Here is an 18,757-nt window from a genome sequence, read left to right as displayed (position 1 = left end):
CTGTCCATTTCTCCTGATTTATCACAGTATTAACAATGTGTTTGACTGCTGTGTTAGAGTGTCTAGTTCTGTACAGGAATATAAGAAGGATGTAATGAGTTGAGCTGTGTGTAAATCTGTTCCTTATCCAGTAATGAGTTGAGCTGTGTGTAAATCTGTTCCTTATCCAGTAATGAGTTGAGCTGTGTGTAAATCTGTTCCTTATCTAGTAATGAGCTGAGCTGTGTGTAAATCTGTTCCTTATCCAGTAATGAGTTGAGCTGTGTGTAAATCTGTTCCTTATCCAGTAATGAGTTGAGCTGTGTGTAAATCTGTTCCTTATCCAGTAATGAGTTGAGCTGTGTGTGAATCTGTTCCTTATCCAGTAATGAGTTGAGCTGTGTGTAAATCTGTTCCTTATCCAGTAATGAGTTGAGCTGTGTGTAAATCTGTTCCTTATCCAGTAATGAGTTGAGCTGTGTGTAAATCTGTTCCTTATCCAGTAATGAGTTGAGCTGTGTGTAAATCTGTTCCTTATCCAGTAATGAGTTGAGCTGTGTGTAAATCTGTTCCTTATCCAGTAATGAGTTGAGCTGTGTGTAAATCTGTTCCTTATCCAGTAATGAGTTGAGCTGTGTGTAAATCTGTTCCTTATCCAGTAATGAGTTGAGCTGTGTGTGAATCTGTTCCTTATCCAGTAATGAGTTGAGCTGTGTGTAAATCTGTTCCTTATCCAGTAATGAGTTGAGCTGTGTGTAAATCTGTTCCTTATCCAGTAATGAGTTGAGCTGTGTGTAAATCTGTTCCTTATCCAGTAATGAGTTGAGCTGTGTGTAAATCTGTTCCTTATCCAGTAATGAGATGAGCTGTGTGTAAATCTGTTCCTTATCCAGTAATGAGTTGAAAGAACTTCAGAAGCCTTGTTGGGATCTTATTGTTTTAAACACGGCACTTCATTTGAGTTCTGCATTTGAGTTCCACAGCAAAAGACCCAGTTATTGTGCATTTATCACTGGAGGGGAGCGTAGATTGATACAGACAGCAATACAGACAAGCAGACAGGGTGAAGTTTCTACACGTCTGTGCATGTATGGAAAGCACCCTTATTTATTGTGATTGCTGGTTAATGTTTCTGCACCCTTATCTGTTTTATATTGTGTTATTGCTTATTTTGCAGGGCTGTCCTGGTAAAGTCAACTAAGCTGATTTACTCTCCTTGTTTGAACTGGAGTTCCCAAGGTACAGTGCCTGTTTGTACGAGGTGAGGGTGCAGCAGCTGAGGAAAGAGGACTTTGCACTCTGTTTACTTTCTGAGCACTGGAATTGGACTTCAGATATCTTTCTATTTCCTTGCCGTTCCTTATCATCGCGAAGCAAACCAAGCTAAATAAACGCTATCGTTCCAAACGTTTCCACCGTGTGCTTTCATTGAAGTGTTTCTCACTGATCTGTTCTGCAACCCGGATCCCTTTAAACGTGTCTGAACCGAGACGCTCCAATCCTCTCATTACAGAACAACCTTCTCTTCTCTTTTGTGTTTCCAGACTTGGCAGTACTTGGTTTGCTCTCCCCACTCACTTCACTGCTGTGTTACAGGTAATAGGACCCCAGACCCCAGTGCAAGACTCCAGAGGGGTCCTGGTACAGGAAGAAACAAAGTGAAGAGAGAGAGGAAACAAAGCACAGCTCTGTGGTACAATAACAAGGGGAAATAGTACCAGCATGTACTGGACCTGCTGTGCCAAATGGAAAGTTTACATTGCTCAATAAAATGATTCATATAATCTAAGTGATAAAATGAATACTTTGGACACCTGGAGAGTGTTTGTCAGCAACTCATCTGCAGCTTCAGAAAACAATGCTGTCAAATCACATGCTGGGGTTACACACTGTTTATGCATATAATCTTAACAATATGCAGTGCCTTGAAAAAGTCTTCACACCTTTGAACATTTTTCACACTGCTGCCTAAAAAATACAATTAAAAATGCATTAAAGTAGAGGTTTATTTCACTGATCTACACAACATCATCTACACTTTCAACGTGAAAGAACAATTATAGAAATATTCAAAAAGTAATTAAAAATAATAAAAAAAAAAAACGCCTTGATTGCATAAGTCTTCACACCCCTTGAGTCAATACTTGGTGCAAGCCCCTTTTTCAGCAATAACAGCCATGAGTTGTTTTGGATAAGTGTCTACCAACTTAGCACAGGGGGATGGTGCAGTTTTTGCCCATTCTTCTTGGCAGAATAGCTCAAGCTCTTTCGTTGGCTGGGGATCGTCTGTGGACTGCAGTCTTCAAGTCTTGCACAGATTTTCTATAGGATTCAGGTCTGGGCTTTGACTCGGCCACTCGAGGACATTCACTTTCTTCTTGCTGAGCCACTCCATTGTTGCTTTTGCTTTGTGTTTAGGATAATTGTCCTGCTGAAAGGTGAATCTTCTCCCCAGTCCCAGGTCTCTGGCAGATTTGAACAGGTTTTCCTCCAGGATCTGCCTGTACTTTGCACCATCCATCTTTCCCTCGATCTTCACAAGCCTCCCTGTCCCTGCTGCTGCAAAGCATCCCCAAAACATAATGCTGCCACCAACATGCTTTACTGTAGGGATGGTGTTAGCAGGGTGATGTGCCGTGTTTGGTTTACGCCACACATATCGCTTAGCATTGAGACCAAAAAGTTCCACTTTGGTCTCATCAGACCACAAAACCTTCTCCCACATGCGTGCAGTGTCCCCTAAGTGTTTCTTTGCAAAAGCTATGCGGCACATCATATGGCTTCCTTCTTGCCACCCTCCCATACAGTCCATGTTTGTGGAGTACTCTTGAAACTGGGGAAAATGTTGACTGTTCAACAATCTCAGCCAGAGACCTCTGTAGTTCTTTTAAAGTAATCTTAGGCCGCACAGTGACCTCCCTTAGCAGTTTCCTTTAGCCACGGCTACTGACTCTGGAGGGACGGCCTGATCGAGGCAGTGTCTTGGTGGTGCCAAACTGTTTCCACTTTACAATGATGGACCTGACAGTGCCCCAAGGGATATTCAAAGACATTGAAAGTTTCTTAAAGCCTTCCCTCAATCTGTACCTTTCAATAACTTTATCCCGGAGTTCTTTTGGCAGCTCCTTGTTCGGCATGTTTTGCCATTTGCTTCAAATTCACTTCATGCAACAGAAACAGCTTGATTCTTCATCCAGGAGTATTCGAATCAGTTGAACTACTGTGATTGGACACAGGTGGGCTCTATTTAACTTATTATGTGCCTTGTTAAGGCAATTTGTTGTACCTGAGCTAATTTGGGTTTGCTATGACAAAGGGTGTGAAGACTTATGCAATCAAGACCTTTTGGTTTTTTATTTTTAATTACTTTTTGAATATTTCTATAATTGTTCTTTCACGTTGAAAGTGTAGATGATGTTGTGTAGATCAGTGAAACAAACTCCTACTTCAATGCATTTTGAATTGTATTTTTTAGGTAGCAGAATGTGAAAAATGTTCAAGGATGTGAAGACTTTTTCAAGGCACTGTAAATAAAATGCAACGACCTACTTAAAATACTGATAATTCTATGAAGTGTGTTTGTGTTTTATAGATCCGTGTTTTCACATGCACAAATAATACAACCCTTTTACATAACAAGAGGGAAAATGCATAACGCCATATTATCTACTGCAGTATATTATACAGCAGGACAGAGTTACTGTAGGTACCATGGCAGGAAATAACAGCTCATGTCATGTGAACACTTTGTGAAAAGTACATGCAATCTAATGGAACATTTGAGAGGTTCAAGTTATTACATTTGATATTGATTGAACTGTACTGTCTCTAGTTGTTCCAGTCTGGCTGCATTACTGTTTTACAGTGAGTGTGTTGTCTGATATGCAACTGCCTGAATTTATTTTTTATTTTTTTTTTATTATCATTTTACAATTTTGAATTAACCAATATGTTTTGCATGGATTCTTCATTTTATTAAAAAGAAAAAAAACACTTAGAAAAGATCAATGAAAAATTTGTTTATTTAGTTTTTCAAGAACATGTTTATATTTGAACCAAAAAATAATGTATATTTCTTTTATAATAAACATTTGTACAATTTACAAATGTCATCTTATATCTTAAATATATGTAGTATCCAGGAGATGTTTTGGGTTTTTCTTGGTGTAACAGACATAGCAATACATTAAAATAAAATCCTGCAAAAAAAACATGAAGGCTCTTCCACTATTCCACTAATCTGTAACCCGGCTCGCTTCTCCTCAGCAGCAGCTAGACCAGACAACGAACAGTGATCCAATTTCTCCCTTTCTCCCGCTCACAACTAAAACAGATGACTTTCAATCAACAATCTCTGCTCTGATTTTGTATAAGGAATACAATTCCCATGGTGCATTGAGTAATGATCACTTCTCGCGAGAGTGGGTAGCGTCTGTTATTTCATCGACGTGTTGCAAGCAGTGTTGACAAATTTTTATTTTTATGTGCGTGAAAAGAATGGCTTTGGGCGGGTGCCTAATTCTTGGTCTAGTTTGGGGCATTTGTGCGGATATTACAATTGGATATGTTTTGAATAGTTATAAAGTATTAAAGATGTTTTAAGCAACATACCTACACAGCCGTTAGTGTTTACATCACTGTTGCTAAACATTGTAATAATAACACGCATCAATATCTGTGGATGTGACGTGCACTGCATTATGGGTAGTGTATTACTCTGGGCTACAAACGGAGCTCTTTCTAAAAGGCACAGTCTGGTAACAAGGCGTTACTGAAATGAGAATGTGATCTCAAGGGTTTCACGTGAGTAAAGAAAATGAACGATTCATTGATTCGTGTTTCAGCTGAATCTTTAGTAATTGCCAGGGATCCTAGTTTTCCACACTAAAAAAACAAAAACAAAACAATTCTCAGATAAAATTTTTTTTTTAAAAAATGCGTTATTGCGCATTTAAAATAAAAGGCTAGAATTCAGTGCCATAATTAACAACATAAAACACAAAAAAATACAATTATAAATAGTGTAATTAGGGTTACAATGGGGAACAACATTAGAGGTGATTGTGATGTCACAACATACGTTGCTGATTGGGCGGGTTTTGAGGAAGAAGGGGGCGGGGTTTTGTAAAATTAGTTGGTAACCGTCACTAACTCAATAAAATTGCAGGTGCGTCATAGAAGGAAGGATAGGATAATGATGTCACAAATGGGCGGAGTTAGTAAACAGTGACGCATTCCTGGAGCCCGTAGAGCTCTTTCACAGCGCGCTCGCAATGCTTTTAACGTATTCACGCTCGCCCTGGCAAAATGTTTCTTCACATAATCAAGCATTAATTCACATAAATAACAGTCAGGCAATTTATATTAACGATATTCTGTATTGTTATTAAAAAATACCGGTATATCCTGGCGCTGCAGCACAGCATCTCCGCAATGTATTCAGTACTGAGTGGGCTCCACAGCATCTCCGCAATGTATTCAGTACTGAGTGGGCTCCACAGCATCTCCGCAATGTATTCAGTACTGAGTGGGCTCCACAAATGGCGCCTGTAATTGAGCACCGAACTGCATCACGGGATTGACTGTCCTATCCTGCTTTATACAGTCCTAGGTGAGGACACAGAAAGTCTGACAGAGAGTTTATTGCAGTTTAAAGAAGTTACATTAAACACAGTCCCTGTGCAGCTCCCACTCAGCACAGGTAGAAATATTGTGTTCATGTGAGTCCGCATTACAGTGTAAATGAAACGCATGTGTCGCGGGACAGACCCGGACTAGACTTTACATTCATAATACACGGGTTTTAAAAGTGACGTTTGGCACAGATTGGAATATAGAAACATTACATTTTACTGGAAAGTACAAATCTGTGCTCCTCTCGTTAATGATCGCGTTGCTATAGGTTTTGTGAATGGAGGCTGTTCTGCTGTGAGTATATTGGGGTGCTCTGTGCTCCCCTCGTTAATGACCGCGTTGCTATAGGTTTTGTGAATGGAGGCTGTTCTGCTGTGAGTATATCGGGGTGCTCTGTGCTCCCCTCGTTAATGATCGCGTTGCTATAGGTTTTGTGAATGGAGGCTGTTCTGCTGTGAGTATATTGGGGTGCTCTGTGCTCCCCTCGTTAATGATCGCGTTGCTATAGGTTTTGTGAATGGAGGCTGTTCTGCTGTGAGTATATCGGGGTGCTCTGTGCTCCCCTCGTTAATGATTTCAGTTGTGTTGCATGGTTGAAACACAGCTAACTGCGGAACGAGTGATTTCGGAGATACAGACACGGAGATGACTTCAAGGAGGAGGAAACAAAGATGTCTGCACAGCTGCATGGGAACCTCAGCATTTCCCCGGTTCATTATTAATAGCGGGCTGTCAAGACTTGTCAGCGGGTCGAGCGAGGTGAGATAAAGACACACACACGATTATTTAAATTCGTTCGTGACTCGCATGACTCTGAACAGGTCTGTGTTTCTCTCTCGTCATGAACCAGCTGCTGCCCAACCCAAGGAACTGCTTTGAAGACATTTACTTCCTGTGTCATGTGACCCGCAGCTCGCTTCAGCTACAGTGAAGAGGAGCGCTTGTGCGAGTCGATTTTATACTTCGTATTGTTGAGGATAGTGGATAATAAAACTATATCCATAATAATAATAATAATAATAATAATAATAATAATAATAATAATAATAATCAGAGTTGAAAGTCAGCCGATACGGCCCGGAACTGCTTACCGGCAAAACATCTTGTCAAGGTACTTCAGTATTTCATCTTATCACAATGATAGGCTACATCATTTTTTCTTTGTATTTTCCGTCCTTTTCGCTTCTTCTTCTTCGTTGTTCGGTTATTATTGATGTTTAAGCAAAATAACTCGACGTCACGCAGGTTCCGGTCATGTGACTTATGATGTCAGAGTATGCTGACTGCCAAAGGGGCTTCCGCATACTTGTGAACATGGAGTCTGCAAAATAAGGGAGCTTTTGTAAACTGATATTTTCTAAAGACACAAGCATACAACTATTCCACTATAATTTGGTAAAACTATTATTGTGTTAAATACATAAGAACATAAGAACATTTACAAACGAGAGGAGGCCCCATTCAGCCCATCTTGCTCGTTTGGTTGTTAGTAGCTTATTGATCCCAGAATCTCATCAAGCAGCTTCTTGAAGGATCCCAGGGTGTCAGCTTCAACAACATTACTGGGCAGTTGGTTCCAGACCCTCACAATTCTCTGTGTAAAAACAGTGCCTCCTATTTTCTCTTCTGAATGCCCCTTTATCTAATCTCCATTTGTGACCTCTGGTCCTTGTTTCTTTACTGCACAATACTGTTATTTTGGTACTGCGTCAGTGACTTGGAGAAAAAGAACGTCTTGTTTAGTTTTTCAGGGCAAATCGGGTAACCCTAACGACATGAACAGTGCGAGAAACTCAAGCTCTAATATAAATTTGGTCAGACACCAAAATCCAAGCAGAACAACTGGACAAAACATACAAAAAGATCATTGTTTTTTTTCCTATTAAGTGCTGTTGTAACTGTTAGTATTAACCTGTATATTTAAAGTTCAAAATTAATAATTCAAAATAAAACATAATCTTAATTGATACAAAATTGTTTAAAATACAATGCTCCCATGGCACTCAATTAGCAACACAGATGTTTCCAAAAACGAACCCAGCATTTGAGTAACTGTGATAACAAGAAGCAGTCGGGATGATTTCAAACAGCATGAAAAGATAAGGGTCCGCTCTAAAGAAAGAGAAAGAAAAATGACATTTGAAGCGCTGTACTCTTTAACAACGGACTTGTTTCAATTGTGTTGCAGAGGAGAAACACAGCTAACTGAGGAACGAGTGATTCAGTAGAGAGAGGCATGGACCCAACTCCAAGGAGAAGAAGAAGGAGTAAAGAGAATGACCCTCCTGATATGTCACAAGAGCCTGCCAGGTACTGAAAGTCTTTTCTTATTAGTTCACGGTGCGGCGGCATGCTGAATAATACCTTTACTAAGAAGCTGTTCAGGAATCCAAATCACTGAGCTGAGTCTCAAGCCCAGGGTTAGAGTCCAGACCTCTCTGTGCTTTACAATGCTTCCCTATGCTTTAACAGACCTCTCTGTGCTTTACAATGCTTCCCTATGCTTTACCAGACCTCTCTGTGCTTTACAATGCTTCCCTATGCTTTACTATAGCTCTCTGTGCTTTACAATGCTTCCCTATGCTTTACCAGACCTCTCTGTGCTTTACAATGCTTCCCTATGCTTTACCAGACCTCTGTGCTTTACAATGCTTCCCTATGCTTTACCAGACCTCTTTCTCTCTCATTCACCTCTTTCTTGCTCATTCTCATTTGAAAAACCATGTTAATGAGTATTAAGAAATGAGAAAAAGTCAGTCTATCACGTTAATTTTTTTTATTAAATCACATTACTAAAATCTGAAATATTAAACATTTTATGGAAATCAAAAAACAAAAACACACACACAATAATGCTAACTTAAGTTCACTTTTTTAAAACTGTTACAGCACTGACTATTGGATGCCATTTTTTAAAATATATATAAAACATAACAATTCTTAAATAAATAAATTAAATACAGTTACTTCGTATGAAATCCATTCGTTGCTAAAAACAAATAATTCACCTCGTTTCGCTCTGCAGGTGGCGCCGTTTTACCCCCTAACTTTCATCCAAAGTTGTGTCAGATTGAACATTCCCTTCACCCGAGGAGTGGAGAGGACAGACAGGAAGTTCAATACAAAGGTTTTCTTACAGCACAAAACAGTCTAGTTCAGCTGGCAGATTGTTACAGAGGAATCAGAATAATGAAGCACAAACCCAGGATAGAGCGGCTCAGTGAATGTGGTTTGGAATCTGTGCAGGAGGGTCATTGTGTCAGAGACGCCATAAAAGGACAGAGTGCCGGCATTAAAGTCCAGATACACTCCTATTCTGGGGGAGCGGGGGGCAGTTATTGCAGTGTGATTGTTATTGTGTCGGGCAGTGTAACTGGAACCAGAGCAGTCCAAACTCCAGGACTTGTCATTGTATCCAAGGCGACAGGAACGATCCCCTCCTTTCCTGCTGATTCCTTTATATGTGACTCCTATAGAAGCCCCTCCCCCCCTCCACTCAATCTCCCAGTAACAGCGAGTCCCAGACAAACCCTCTCTGCAAAGCACTTGGGGATATATATCAAATCTCTTTGGGTGATGAGGATATCTCTGGGTCTCTCTCCTCCATGTCACCTTTCTGTTCCCTTCAGACAGACAGAGGTTTCTATGCGCTGTGTTGGGGTCCAGTGTGAGCTGACAGGAATCTGATTGAAGAGAAGAGGACGGGTAGAGGAGAGACGGTTAGAAAAGTCAAATCACTGAGAAAATCAACAATCATTGTCTGCTGCATCCTCACATCCTGTTTATGGAAGGTGTGTGTATTGTTTTAACTATTTTTTTAATACATTTTGACCACTTTTTTATACTTTTAAATTGCATTTTCTGCCTCAAGATGGCTTCCCATGTCCCCGCATGGACCTCTCAGAACTACATTTCCCATCATCCTCCTGCTCACTGGTAATTCCATCTCAATTACATATGTGAGCAGGAGGATGATGGGAAATGCAGTTCTGAGAGGTACAAGGGAAGCTATCTTTAAACCCTCTTGATTGTTTTATTCATTATAATTCCTCGATCTTATCAAACTGCTTCAATTGGAAGCAATCAAATGCAGCTCTGCATACAATTACAGTTCACTTAAAACCTCTTACGCCCTCTAGTCCCGCGGGCGGAACATGGAACTGCACGTAAATATTATATTTCATAACTCATTGTAAACTTTTAATAAGCTGATTATAATATATGCCAGCCAATCATACCCATTTTTAGAATCCCTTATAACATATTTACAAGCACATAATACATCAAACTAAATGAATTTAATAAAGATGCTGTATTTATTTGTTTCATTTTTTAGGAAATGAAGGGCCAATACTAAAAGGGAGAAGGGCAGCACATTCAACACAAAATACACAAGTTAGAGATTTCATTCATTTTTACATTAAATTTAGTTTTGAATTAACTCACACACACACTGTAAGTGTATTAAAAATGAATGTATTCATACAACATGGTACTGCAATTACACATTATATTTCATAAATCATTTTTAATATTATTACAAAAGCAAAAGAGAAAAAAAGCTGACTCGATATCAAAATCGTTGTTTTTCTACCGTCAAACAGCGAAGGAATTTTTCGAATCCGTCATTTCACCGCTGAGATATCCCATTCGCAATGTGTCTAGAACCCCCATGCATTCAAAACAAAAGCAATCGACTAGCTTGCGTTTTGCTGCTCTGGTCTTACAACCTTCATGACGATGAAATCTCCCTGATCACGTTGTAGGGGAGGTCACAAGCTTTCCATTCATACCTTTACTTTGTTTGTAGCCCAATCCATCACAGAGTAATCGATGTGCAAACAAACACGCCCACCTCTTGAATGAGATAAGAGAAAAAAAAAAACAGCCTTTCAAAGGCTAATGCCTGTGAGGTGCCAGAAGATAACATCCCTTTTAGAACTTAGTATATCAATTGACATAAAGATTTACACAATGTTTATTTTTGGAGAGGTTTGGGGACCCTTGGGCTTAGCTTTGTAAAAACTCCTGTAGAATTTGATCCCTTTGTTCAAACAGTTCCAAATTGTTACCCAGTATAGTAGACAAGTTGGTGAAGCACTGGAAAAAAATCTGGCTCTTTTCATATGCTACAAGTTGAAAAAATGACTATAGAACATAAAAAAATGAAAAGCGTTTGTTGTTTTTTTATGTATTTTTTCTGGATATCTCCTTCCAGTGTGGTACCGAGTAAGACTTTTATCACACCTGAGGTTTTAGTCTTGATGCCCAAGGGGTTACCTTGAATTCAAGCCCTGAACCATGCCTGTGCTGTCTATACTTTAGAAGATATTGTGATTTATTTAAGGGCACAGCCCCCCAGGCGGAAATTGTCTGTGAGGGGCTGGGGTTTTGAGAGGTTAATGTTCCTACAGGGTATGTGTTGCCATTTTCTCCACTCAGACCCCTTGCTTACTAAATATCTTCAATAGAATATCACCCACTCTTCAAATATCTGTCTAATATTTTAATGAGCAATCCATCCCACAAGTGCAGTGATACTGCAATATACATTTACTACCAGCACAGGATGACTGGGAGGGATAGCTGTTCATTTTACCCCACAACTGGTTTCACATGCATTGTACATGTATTAAAAGATGGGATGATTATCTATTCAGGGATACCAAGATATTTAGGGAGAGAAAGGTCTGAGTGGAAAAACAGGCAACAAATGCCCCTCCCCCAGTCATTCTGCATGTATTCATCTGAACCAATACTTGTTGGAGAGGAGAGTAGATTAACGGCTTCACAATTACTAATAAATAATAATAATTGCTGCCCTCAAGCTCCACCCCTCCCTGTTCTGTAGTGTTAGCTCTTCTCACAATGGAGTGACACATCTTTCAATCAAATGTTTCAGTGAAAACAGACTTACATTTTAAAAACTCAGCTCTGTTCCTTGGCTCTGGAGCCTGCAGGCTGTAAACTGCAACTTCATTCACTGGGCAGAAAAAAAGAGAGAGAAATAGAATTGAAACATACAACAGTCACTGTCTGCGCTGTCCTCAAATCACTCCCTCCTCCCTGCTTCATCAGTCCCTGTTCCCTCCTCCATCCTCCATGCTCCTTCCTCTATGCTTCCTTCTCCCTCTTGAATGCTCCCTCCACCCTCCTGCCTCCTCCCACAAGCATCCTCCCTGCTCCCTTCTTCCTACTCCATCCACCCTGCTCCCTCCACCCTCCCCCCTCCACCCTGCTCCCAACTGCATCCTCCCTGCTCCCTATTCCCTGCTCCCTCCTCCATCCTCCCTGCTCCCTCCTCTATCCTCCCTGCTCCCCCCTGCCTGCTCCCTCCTCCCTGTTCCCTCCTCCCTCCTCCATCCTCCCTGCTCCCTCCTCCCTGCTCCCTCCTCCCTGTTCCCTCCTCCCTCCTCTATCCTCCCTGCTCCTTCCTCCCTGCTCCCTCCTCCATCCTACCTGCTCCCTCCTCCCTTCTCCACAAGTAATCAGACATGTTTTTTTTGCTGTTTTGGGGCGATCAGCCAATAATACAACCGTTTCCACCCTTTCTGCGTTTTCATTGGTCAGGTTATATGTCAGTCACACAGCCTGACGAACCTGCTGAATGTGAGCTGAAGCAATCGTAAAACGTCATCACTGAGAGCCGCAGTGGAACGTTATTATAGTTTAAAAAATAATGTTTACACACAGACACACACACACAATAGAAATAATAATATGTTTTTATATTTCTGATAAATAAAACGAAATAATAATAATAATAATAATAATAATAATAATAATAATAATAATAATAATAATAATAATAATAATAATAGGTGTTACACTTATGGAGCGCCGTTTCAAGCCCAGAGATACCAAAGCGCTGGGATGTGAATCTGCCCTCACAGCAACGAACATATATAGAGATGTTTTATTTTTAATATCTCTTTATACATTATTCAGCTTCGTGTGATTCTTATTCTTTAGCAGCGTCCTGTAAGGTGTCTGTACGCGTATGTTATTAATGTAGTTATAACGTTATATTAAACAGCAACACACCCCACAATCCTCTCGGGAGCGCTTGATAAAGAAACCCGTCCAGCCCTCCCTGATCAATCCAAGAGAAACCCGCGTTTCCAACATCGGAACCACCTCGGCAACAGCCGCTCCGCATCCCATCTGAGGACAGAGCTGCATTTCCATGAGGGAGTCACCGCGAACATGGAGAAACCGGACACCCGAAAAATCACCCGGACCCGCACCAACGGGCTTTGAAATACACTCTGATTCGGACTGAAGGGAATCCACTTCACACAAAAAGGGTTCACAGAAATGTGAGCAAACACAACCACCCTCAGAACAAACCCGTGAACACAGAAATGGAAAAATAGAAATGTGAAAGCGCGTCATTTTAACACGCTCCCTAACAATTGCCACGGAAACCCTGACGACAAAAAACAAAACAAAAACAAAACAGGAATGTCACTCTGCAGAGAAGAAGAATTCAGCTCCACAACACCTGAAAAACTCCAGGAAACGTCAGCTTATTATCAGAAGAGTGTCTTTTTTAAAATGTATTTTTATTTATTTATTTTTTAAAGGGGTTGATACCCATTTCGTGCTTGAAAGGGAACGTGCTGTTTTTAAGTTACAAGTTCAAAGTGTTCTCTTTGGTTGCAGTCTCCTATCACTCCTAGTACAGACCACAGCAATCGCGGTTTTCTCTGTACTGTCTCACACAATGCAAACCTTATTTTAAACTGTGTTCACGTTATCAAAGTTGTTGCTGTTTTAAATACAATTCTTTATGGAGTTCACTCTCTGTTTAAAAACTCACTGACATAAACTAAGCAGAGTAAGGAAAAAAATGGCTCACCTGAGATTATAAAAATACTGCATGGGGCAGCGTGTGAGTGTGTGTGATAGGCAGTGTGTGTGTGTGTGATAGGCAGGGTGTGTGTGTGATAGGCAGGGTGTGTGTGTGTGTGTGTGTGTGTGTGTGTGTGTGTGTGTGTGTGTGATAGGCAGGGTGTGTGTGTGTGATAGGCAGTGTGTGTGTCCTTTTCTCCCACCTTTTACAAATTCAATTGATGATTATTGAGTCATTAGTGTCTCAACGACAATGCAAAAATGTGTCATTTCTGTGCTCTGTGTTGTTTCACATCGAGGTTTTTCAAAATATAACTTTGCTATATCTTACATGACACAGTTTTTCTTTTTGTATCCCATGTATAAAAAGAAGCTGCTTCTGAATAGCTGAGTTATCTAGTTTACTTGACATAAATATAAACACTGATAAACTTTGATTAGCGTTCCTCCAGTTCACATCAGTCTAGAGACAAACGCATTTGAATAACGTTTAAAATGGAAAATGAAGGATCACACCTAATTTAACCCCTGTCACAATTCACACAATTCACCTGCTCCCTCATCTCTCCTGCACGCTCCCTGCTGCATCCTCCCTCCTCCTTTTTCCCTGCTCCCTCCTCCCTGTGCCCTCCTCCCTCTATGCTCCCTCCTCCCTGCTTCCTCATCCATGCACCCTTACTGCTCCCTTCTCCCTCTATGCTCCCTCCTCCCTTCTCCCTCTATGCTCCCGCCTCAATCTTCTTTTCTCCCTCCTCCCTGCTCCCTCCACAGTGCTCCCTCCTCCTTCCTCCATTTTCCCTGCTCCCTGATATCTTCTCCATGCTCCCTCCTCCCTGCTCCCTCCTCCCTGCATGTATTCATCTGAACCAATACTTGATGGAGAGGAGTGTAGATTAATGGCTTCACAATTACTAATAAATAATAATAATTGCTGCCCTCAAGCTCCACCCCTCCATGTTCTGTAGTGTTGGCTCTTCTCACAATGGAGTGACACATCTTTCAATCAAATGTTTCAGTGAAAACAGACTTACATTTTAAAAACTCAGCTCTGTTCCTTGGCTCTGGAGCCTGCAGACTGTAAACTGCAACTTTATTCACTGGCCAGAAAAAAGAGAGAGAAATAGAATTGAAACATGTGGATTAATACACAACACACACAAGACTCCAAACAGCAATCTGAAAAGAAACAAGGCTTATTCACGGCATTTCAGGGTGTAAAAATCTCTCCTCCCTGCTCATTCTTCCCTGCTGCCTCCCTCCTGCAATATTCATATAGCCAACAATCTGCAAGAGGTCTTTATTAATGTCTTGCAAGTCCTGTCCCTCCTCAAGCCAGGGTCTATTTGAGAAATCTCTACCAAAGGAATCTATTTCACACCAACCTGTTGTGGTTATTTTGACTAATTCCCCCTTGCAGAAGTCCTCAATATGGTCTTTAAGTTCAGATACAGATTTCCTCACAGCCCCAAAAGAGATGTCTGTATTGACAGTAACGCTGGGTAAGTCTCCAGCTTCAGGAGGGGCACAGAGAGACTGGAAATTCTACAACAGGAAAGTGGAGAAAAGGAGTTTTCAGTGAAACAGAATGGGGTCCAAAACATTCCTGGGGAAAAGCAAGGATTCATTCAATTGGAGAGGTCTGTCTGAAACCGTCCCAGTTATGGACTTGAGATTTTCTAACAAGCAGTGATGTTACCTGTAGAAAATGGATGTGATCCTCTGTCTCTGAAAGCTGTTTCAGCTCAGTGTTTCTCCTCCTTAGCTCAGCAATCTCCTGCTCCAGTTTCTTCATGCGTCCTTCAGCCTGATTCACTGCAGCCTTCTCGTTAGCTCCAATCAGCTCAATAACCTCAGTGTGGATCTTCTCAATGGATCGGATCAGCTCAGTAAAGATCTTCTCACTTTCCTTTATTTCTATGCATGCAGATCTCTGAGTGAAAGAACACAGTAGAGGAGACATGGTTAGAATTGATATCAAAAACACATCAGGGATAGACAGTAAACTTCTGTAGATGTGTTCCAGTCCATCTGTTAATAATAATAATAATAATAATAATAATAATAATAATAATAATAATAATAATAATAATAATAATTAATGATACCCCCCTCTTGTCAATACCCACTTTCAGTGTCTCCACAGCCTGTTTCAGCTCATCAGTTTCTTTCAGTCTCTCCTGGATTCTCTGTCGTATTTCTGTCTGTGTCTCTCCCAGCTGCTTCTGTGTAGAAACACAGTGACACAGTGACATTTCTGACAGGGCATTGAGTGATATCCTGTCACATTCAATACAGACTATTTCAGAGCAGGCTGTGTTTTCACACCTCTCCCCCCTTTATATGAAGTTAGATTAACATAAGAACATAAGAAAGTTTACAAACGAGAGGAGGCCATTCAGCCCATCTTGCTTGTTTGGTTGTTAGTAGCTTATTGATCCCAGAATCTCATCAAGCAGCTTCTTGAAGGATCCCAGGGTGTCAGCTTCAACAACATTACTGGGGAGTTGGTTCCAGACCCTCACAATTCTCTGTGTAACGATACACACATTATGCACACAGATACCCTAAGGGTCGAATGCACCAGCGTGGATTAACCACTAACCCAGATTAAATCAAGGATTATATTTGAATCATGTTGCACAAAACTTTAAACCAGGATTTATATGTAATCCTTGTTTAAAATTAATCCAAGGTTAAACATTTAAAAGATTAAATATAATGAAATTGCTCCACTCATTTTAATCCATGTTTAAATGTGATAGCTGAATTAAATTGAAAACTTCCTTGGAGGTGGTTTAAACTTGGACAAAGGCAGCAGTTTCAGACAACATGTGTGTATAGTAGTAAGATACAGCACCATCTAGTGCACAGCTGCCAGCAATACAAAAGGACACTTGATCCACAGTAGCTGTCCACTAGATGGTACTGTTTCATACTAGTAACAGTGAATGATGGCTGATCTAGCATGTGTTACATGTTTGTTTTGTTAAGCACCTAGGAAACTGAAGCAGCTTTCTCTTTAATGGATATTTAGGGCTTCTGATTTCCGTTTTTAATCGATAAACACAGATAAAACAGCACTGAAACAAAACAATGAAATCAGTGTAAAAAATGCCTAAATACACAAAATCCCCAGAAGAATGAGCCCGTGAGCAGAAGGACTTCACTGTGGAAGAGAGCAAAGGAAAGAGGGGACTAGTAGGGTGAGCGAAAGAAATTGTAGATTTTAATAAACAAAATCCTAAATAGATTATTAAATTTCGTTTTAAACTAACTTATACAGATCTGTTTTAATCATGTAAAAATGTGTTTTAACGCACCAAATTAAGCTATTTTTTTCTGCCCGATTTATATTGTATATAATGTAAATATTGTATTTTGTATATCATATTAATCTTGTATATTATTAATATTATTAATTTATATCTTAGCAGATGCCCTTATGCAGGGTGAATTACAATTGTTACAATATATCACTTTATTTTTTACATACAATTCCCCATTTATACAGTTGGGTTTTTACTGGAGCAATCTAGGTAAAGCACCTTGCTCAAGGGTACAGCAGCAGTGTCCCCCCCCACCTGGGATTGAACCCACGACCCTCCGGTCAAGAGTCCAGAGCCCTAACCACTACTCCATATCATATTAATCTTGTATATTGAATATCATATTAATCTTGTATATTGTATTGAATTGTGGTTTGTCACACTTGAGAATTATTGTATTTCTTGTTCTATTGTATGACTTATATTGTAACACTTGAATGTATTTGTATTTGCTTGCGATTGTAAGTCGCCCTGGATAAGGGCGTCTGCTAAGAAATAAATAATAATAATAATAATAATAATAATATTGAATATCATATTAATCTTGTATATTGTATATCATATTAATCTTGGTCTTTTCTGCTTTTTTTAAATTAGGAGCTTGACTTTTCTGGGAATGTCATTTTTAAAAAGTTTAACTAATTAAACTATAATATCTTAAACAATGAAACTGATCTATGATTTTATTAAGTTGCAAGATACATATAAAAAACACTAGGAATATAAATCATGCTAATTTTACACTACAAATTCCAATGCACCACAAAACAGCTGAACAAATCCTTCTTACCCTGTGAGGCAGGGCTGAGGTCCTGCACGTGTAAACAGTGTGTTTTTGTGTGATTGTAAATAATGTTTTTGATAATCAAGTGTGTGCTAGATATGGCAGGGCATATTCAAATCCAGGATTTTAATCCCACCCAAGTCTAGAGAGGAGGTTTCAGGGAGACTGTTCCTGGAGCGGGACCTCCTTTCTTGTTTGGTCAACTTTTATTTTCTCGTTGTTTTCAAGCAGTGTTTTGTTTTGAATGTTTTGTGTTTTTTGTATCAAAGAAAACCTCTTGTGTCTCTCCTGTCAATCAGCGATAGCCACACCCATAACAACGCCCCTGTTACACCCTGAAATACATTGTAGCACATCATAGTTTAGATAGAGCAATTAAAAAACTAGGGCTCTTTAAATAGCTCTTAATATACAATTAAAATCTGATCTGATGTGAAACTGTATAACCTAGTAAACAGACATGTTAAATATCCCTGGGAATTCTTATCTTCTAGGATAGCTACAAGGAAATGGTTCAAACCCTTACCTGTTTCACACTCCTTTCTGTCTCAGCTGAGACTGTATCATGGCTCTTGTGTTCCTTTTCTGTACACAGCCAGCAAATACAAGTCTGATCTGTTCTGCAGAACCCCTCCAAAACCTTCTGGTGTTCAGCACAAAGCTTCTGTTCCAGATTTCCAATTGCATTGATCAGCTTGTGCCTCTTGAAAGCAGCCCCCTCATAGTGAGGCTTGACGTGTGTCTCACAGTAAGAGGCCAGGCACGTCAAACAGGATTTCACAGCTTTGAACTTTCTCCCAGTACAGAAATCACACAACACCTCTCCAGGTCCAGCATAACTTTGAGCAGGAGGAGGACTGAGTCCTGTCTTCTTTAATTTCTCCACAACTTCAGCCAGCATGGTGTTTCTGCGCAGAACAGGCCTTGGGGTAAAGGTCTCTCTGCACTGGGGGCAGCTGTAGACACCTGTATGATCAGCCTGATCCCAGCAGTTCTTAATACACCCCATACAGTAACTGTGTCCACATGCTGTAGTGACTGGGTCCTTCAATAGCTCCAGACACACTGAACAGCTAAACTGATCCTCTGACCATAAGTTTGAAGCCATTCTTGCTGCAGTGAGACAGAGAGACTGACGATTTCACAAGAAACGAAACTTCACTGCGCTGATTTCCTGGAA

At 40.2% G+C, this 18,757-nt stretch overlaps 1 protein-coding gene across 1 annotated transcript; it reads right to left on the bottom strand.

Annotated features, from left to right (window-relative positions):
* Positions 1–8,494: 8,494 nt before the first annotated feature.
* LOC131723143 (tripartite motif-containing protein 16-like) lies at positions 8,495–18,757 on the bottom strand. Its single transcript, XM_059016603.1, has 6 exons — positions 18,104–18,757; positions 15,594–15,689; positions 15,164–15,397; positions 14,850–15,009; positions 14,499–14,555; positions 8,495–9,296 (listed from the first exon to the last, which is right to left on the bottom strand). The coding sequence occupies exons 1-6, from the start codon at positions 18,683–18,685 to the stop codon at positions 8,764–8,766; spliced, it is 1,662 nt and encodes a 553-aa protein (XP_058872586.1). The 5' UTR covers positions 18,686–18,757; the 3' UTR covers positions 8,495–8,763.

Source organism: Acipenser ruthenus, chromosome 53 (genome assembly GCF_902713425.1).
Source record: "Acipenser ruthenus chromosome 53, fAciRut3.2 maternal haplotype, whole genome shotgun sequence".
Classification (NCBI taxonomy): domain Eukaryota; kingdom Metazoa; phylum Chordata; class Actinopteri; order Acipenseriformes; family Acipenseridae; genus Acipenser; species Acipenser ruthenus.
The sequence above is the reverse complement of the archived record's forward strand: the minus strand, read 5'-3'. Positions and strand labels throughout refer to the sequence as shown.

Excerpts from the sequence above, each read along its gene's own strand:
- LOC131723143 (XM_059016603.1), bottom strand. The coding sequence starts at position 18,685 with ATGGCTTCAAACTTATGGTCAGAGGATCAGTTTAGCTGTTCAGTGTGT. Across the intron at positions 15,010-15,163 it reads ATCACATCCATTTTCTACAG|AATTTCCAGTCTCTCTGTGC; the intron begins GTAACATCACTG and ends TTCCTGTTGTAG. Across the intron at positions 9,297-14,498 it reads CAGAGCTGAGTTTTTAAAAT|ATTCCTGTCAGCTCACACTG; the intron begins GTAAGTCTGTTT and ends CTCTTCAATCAG.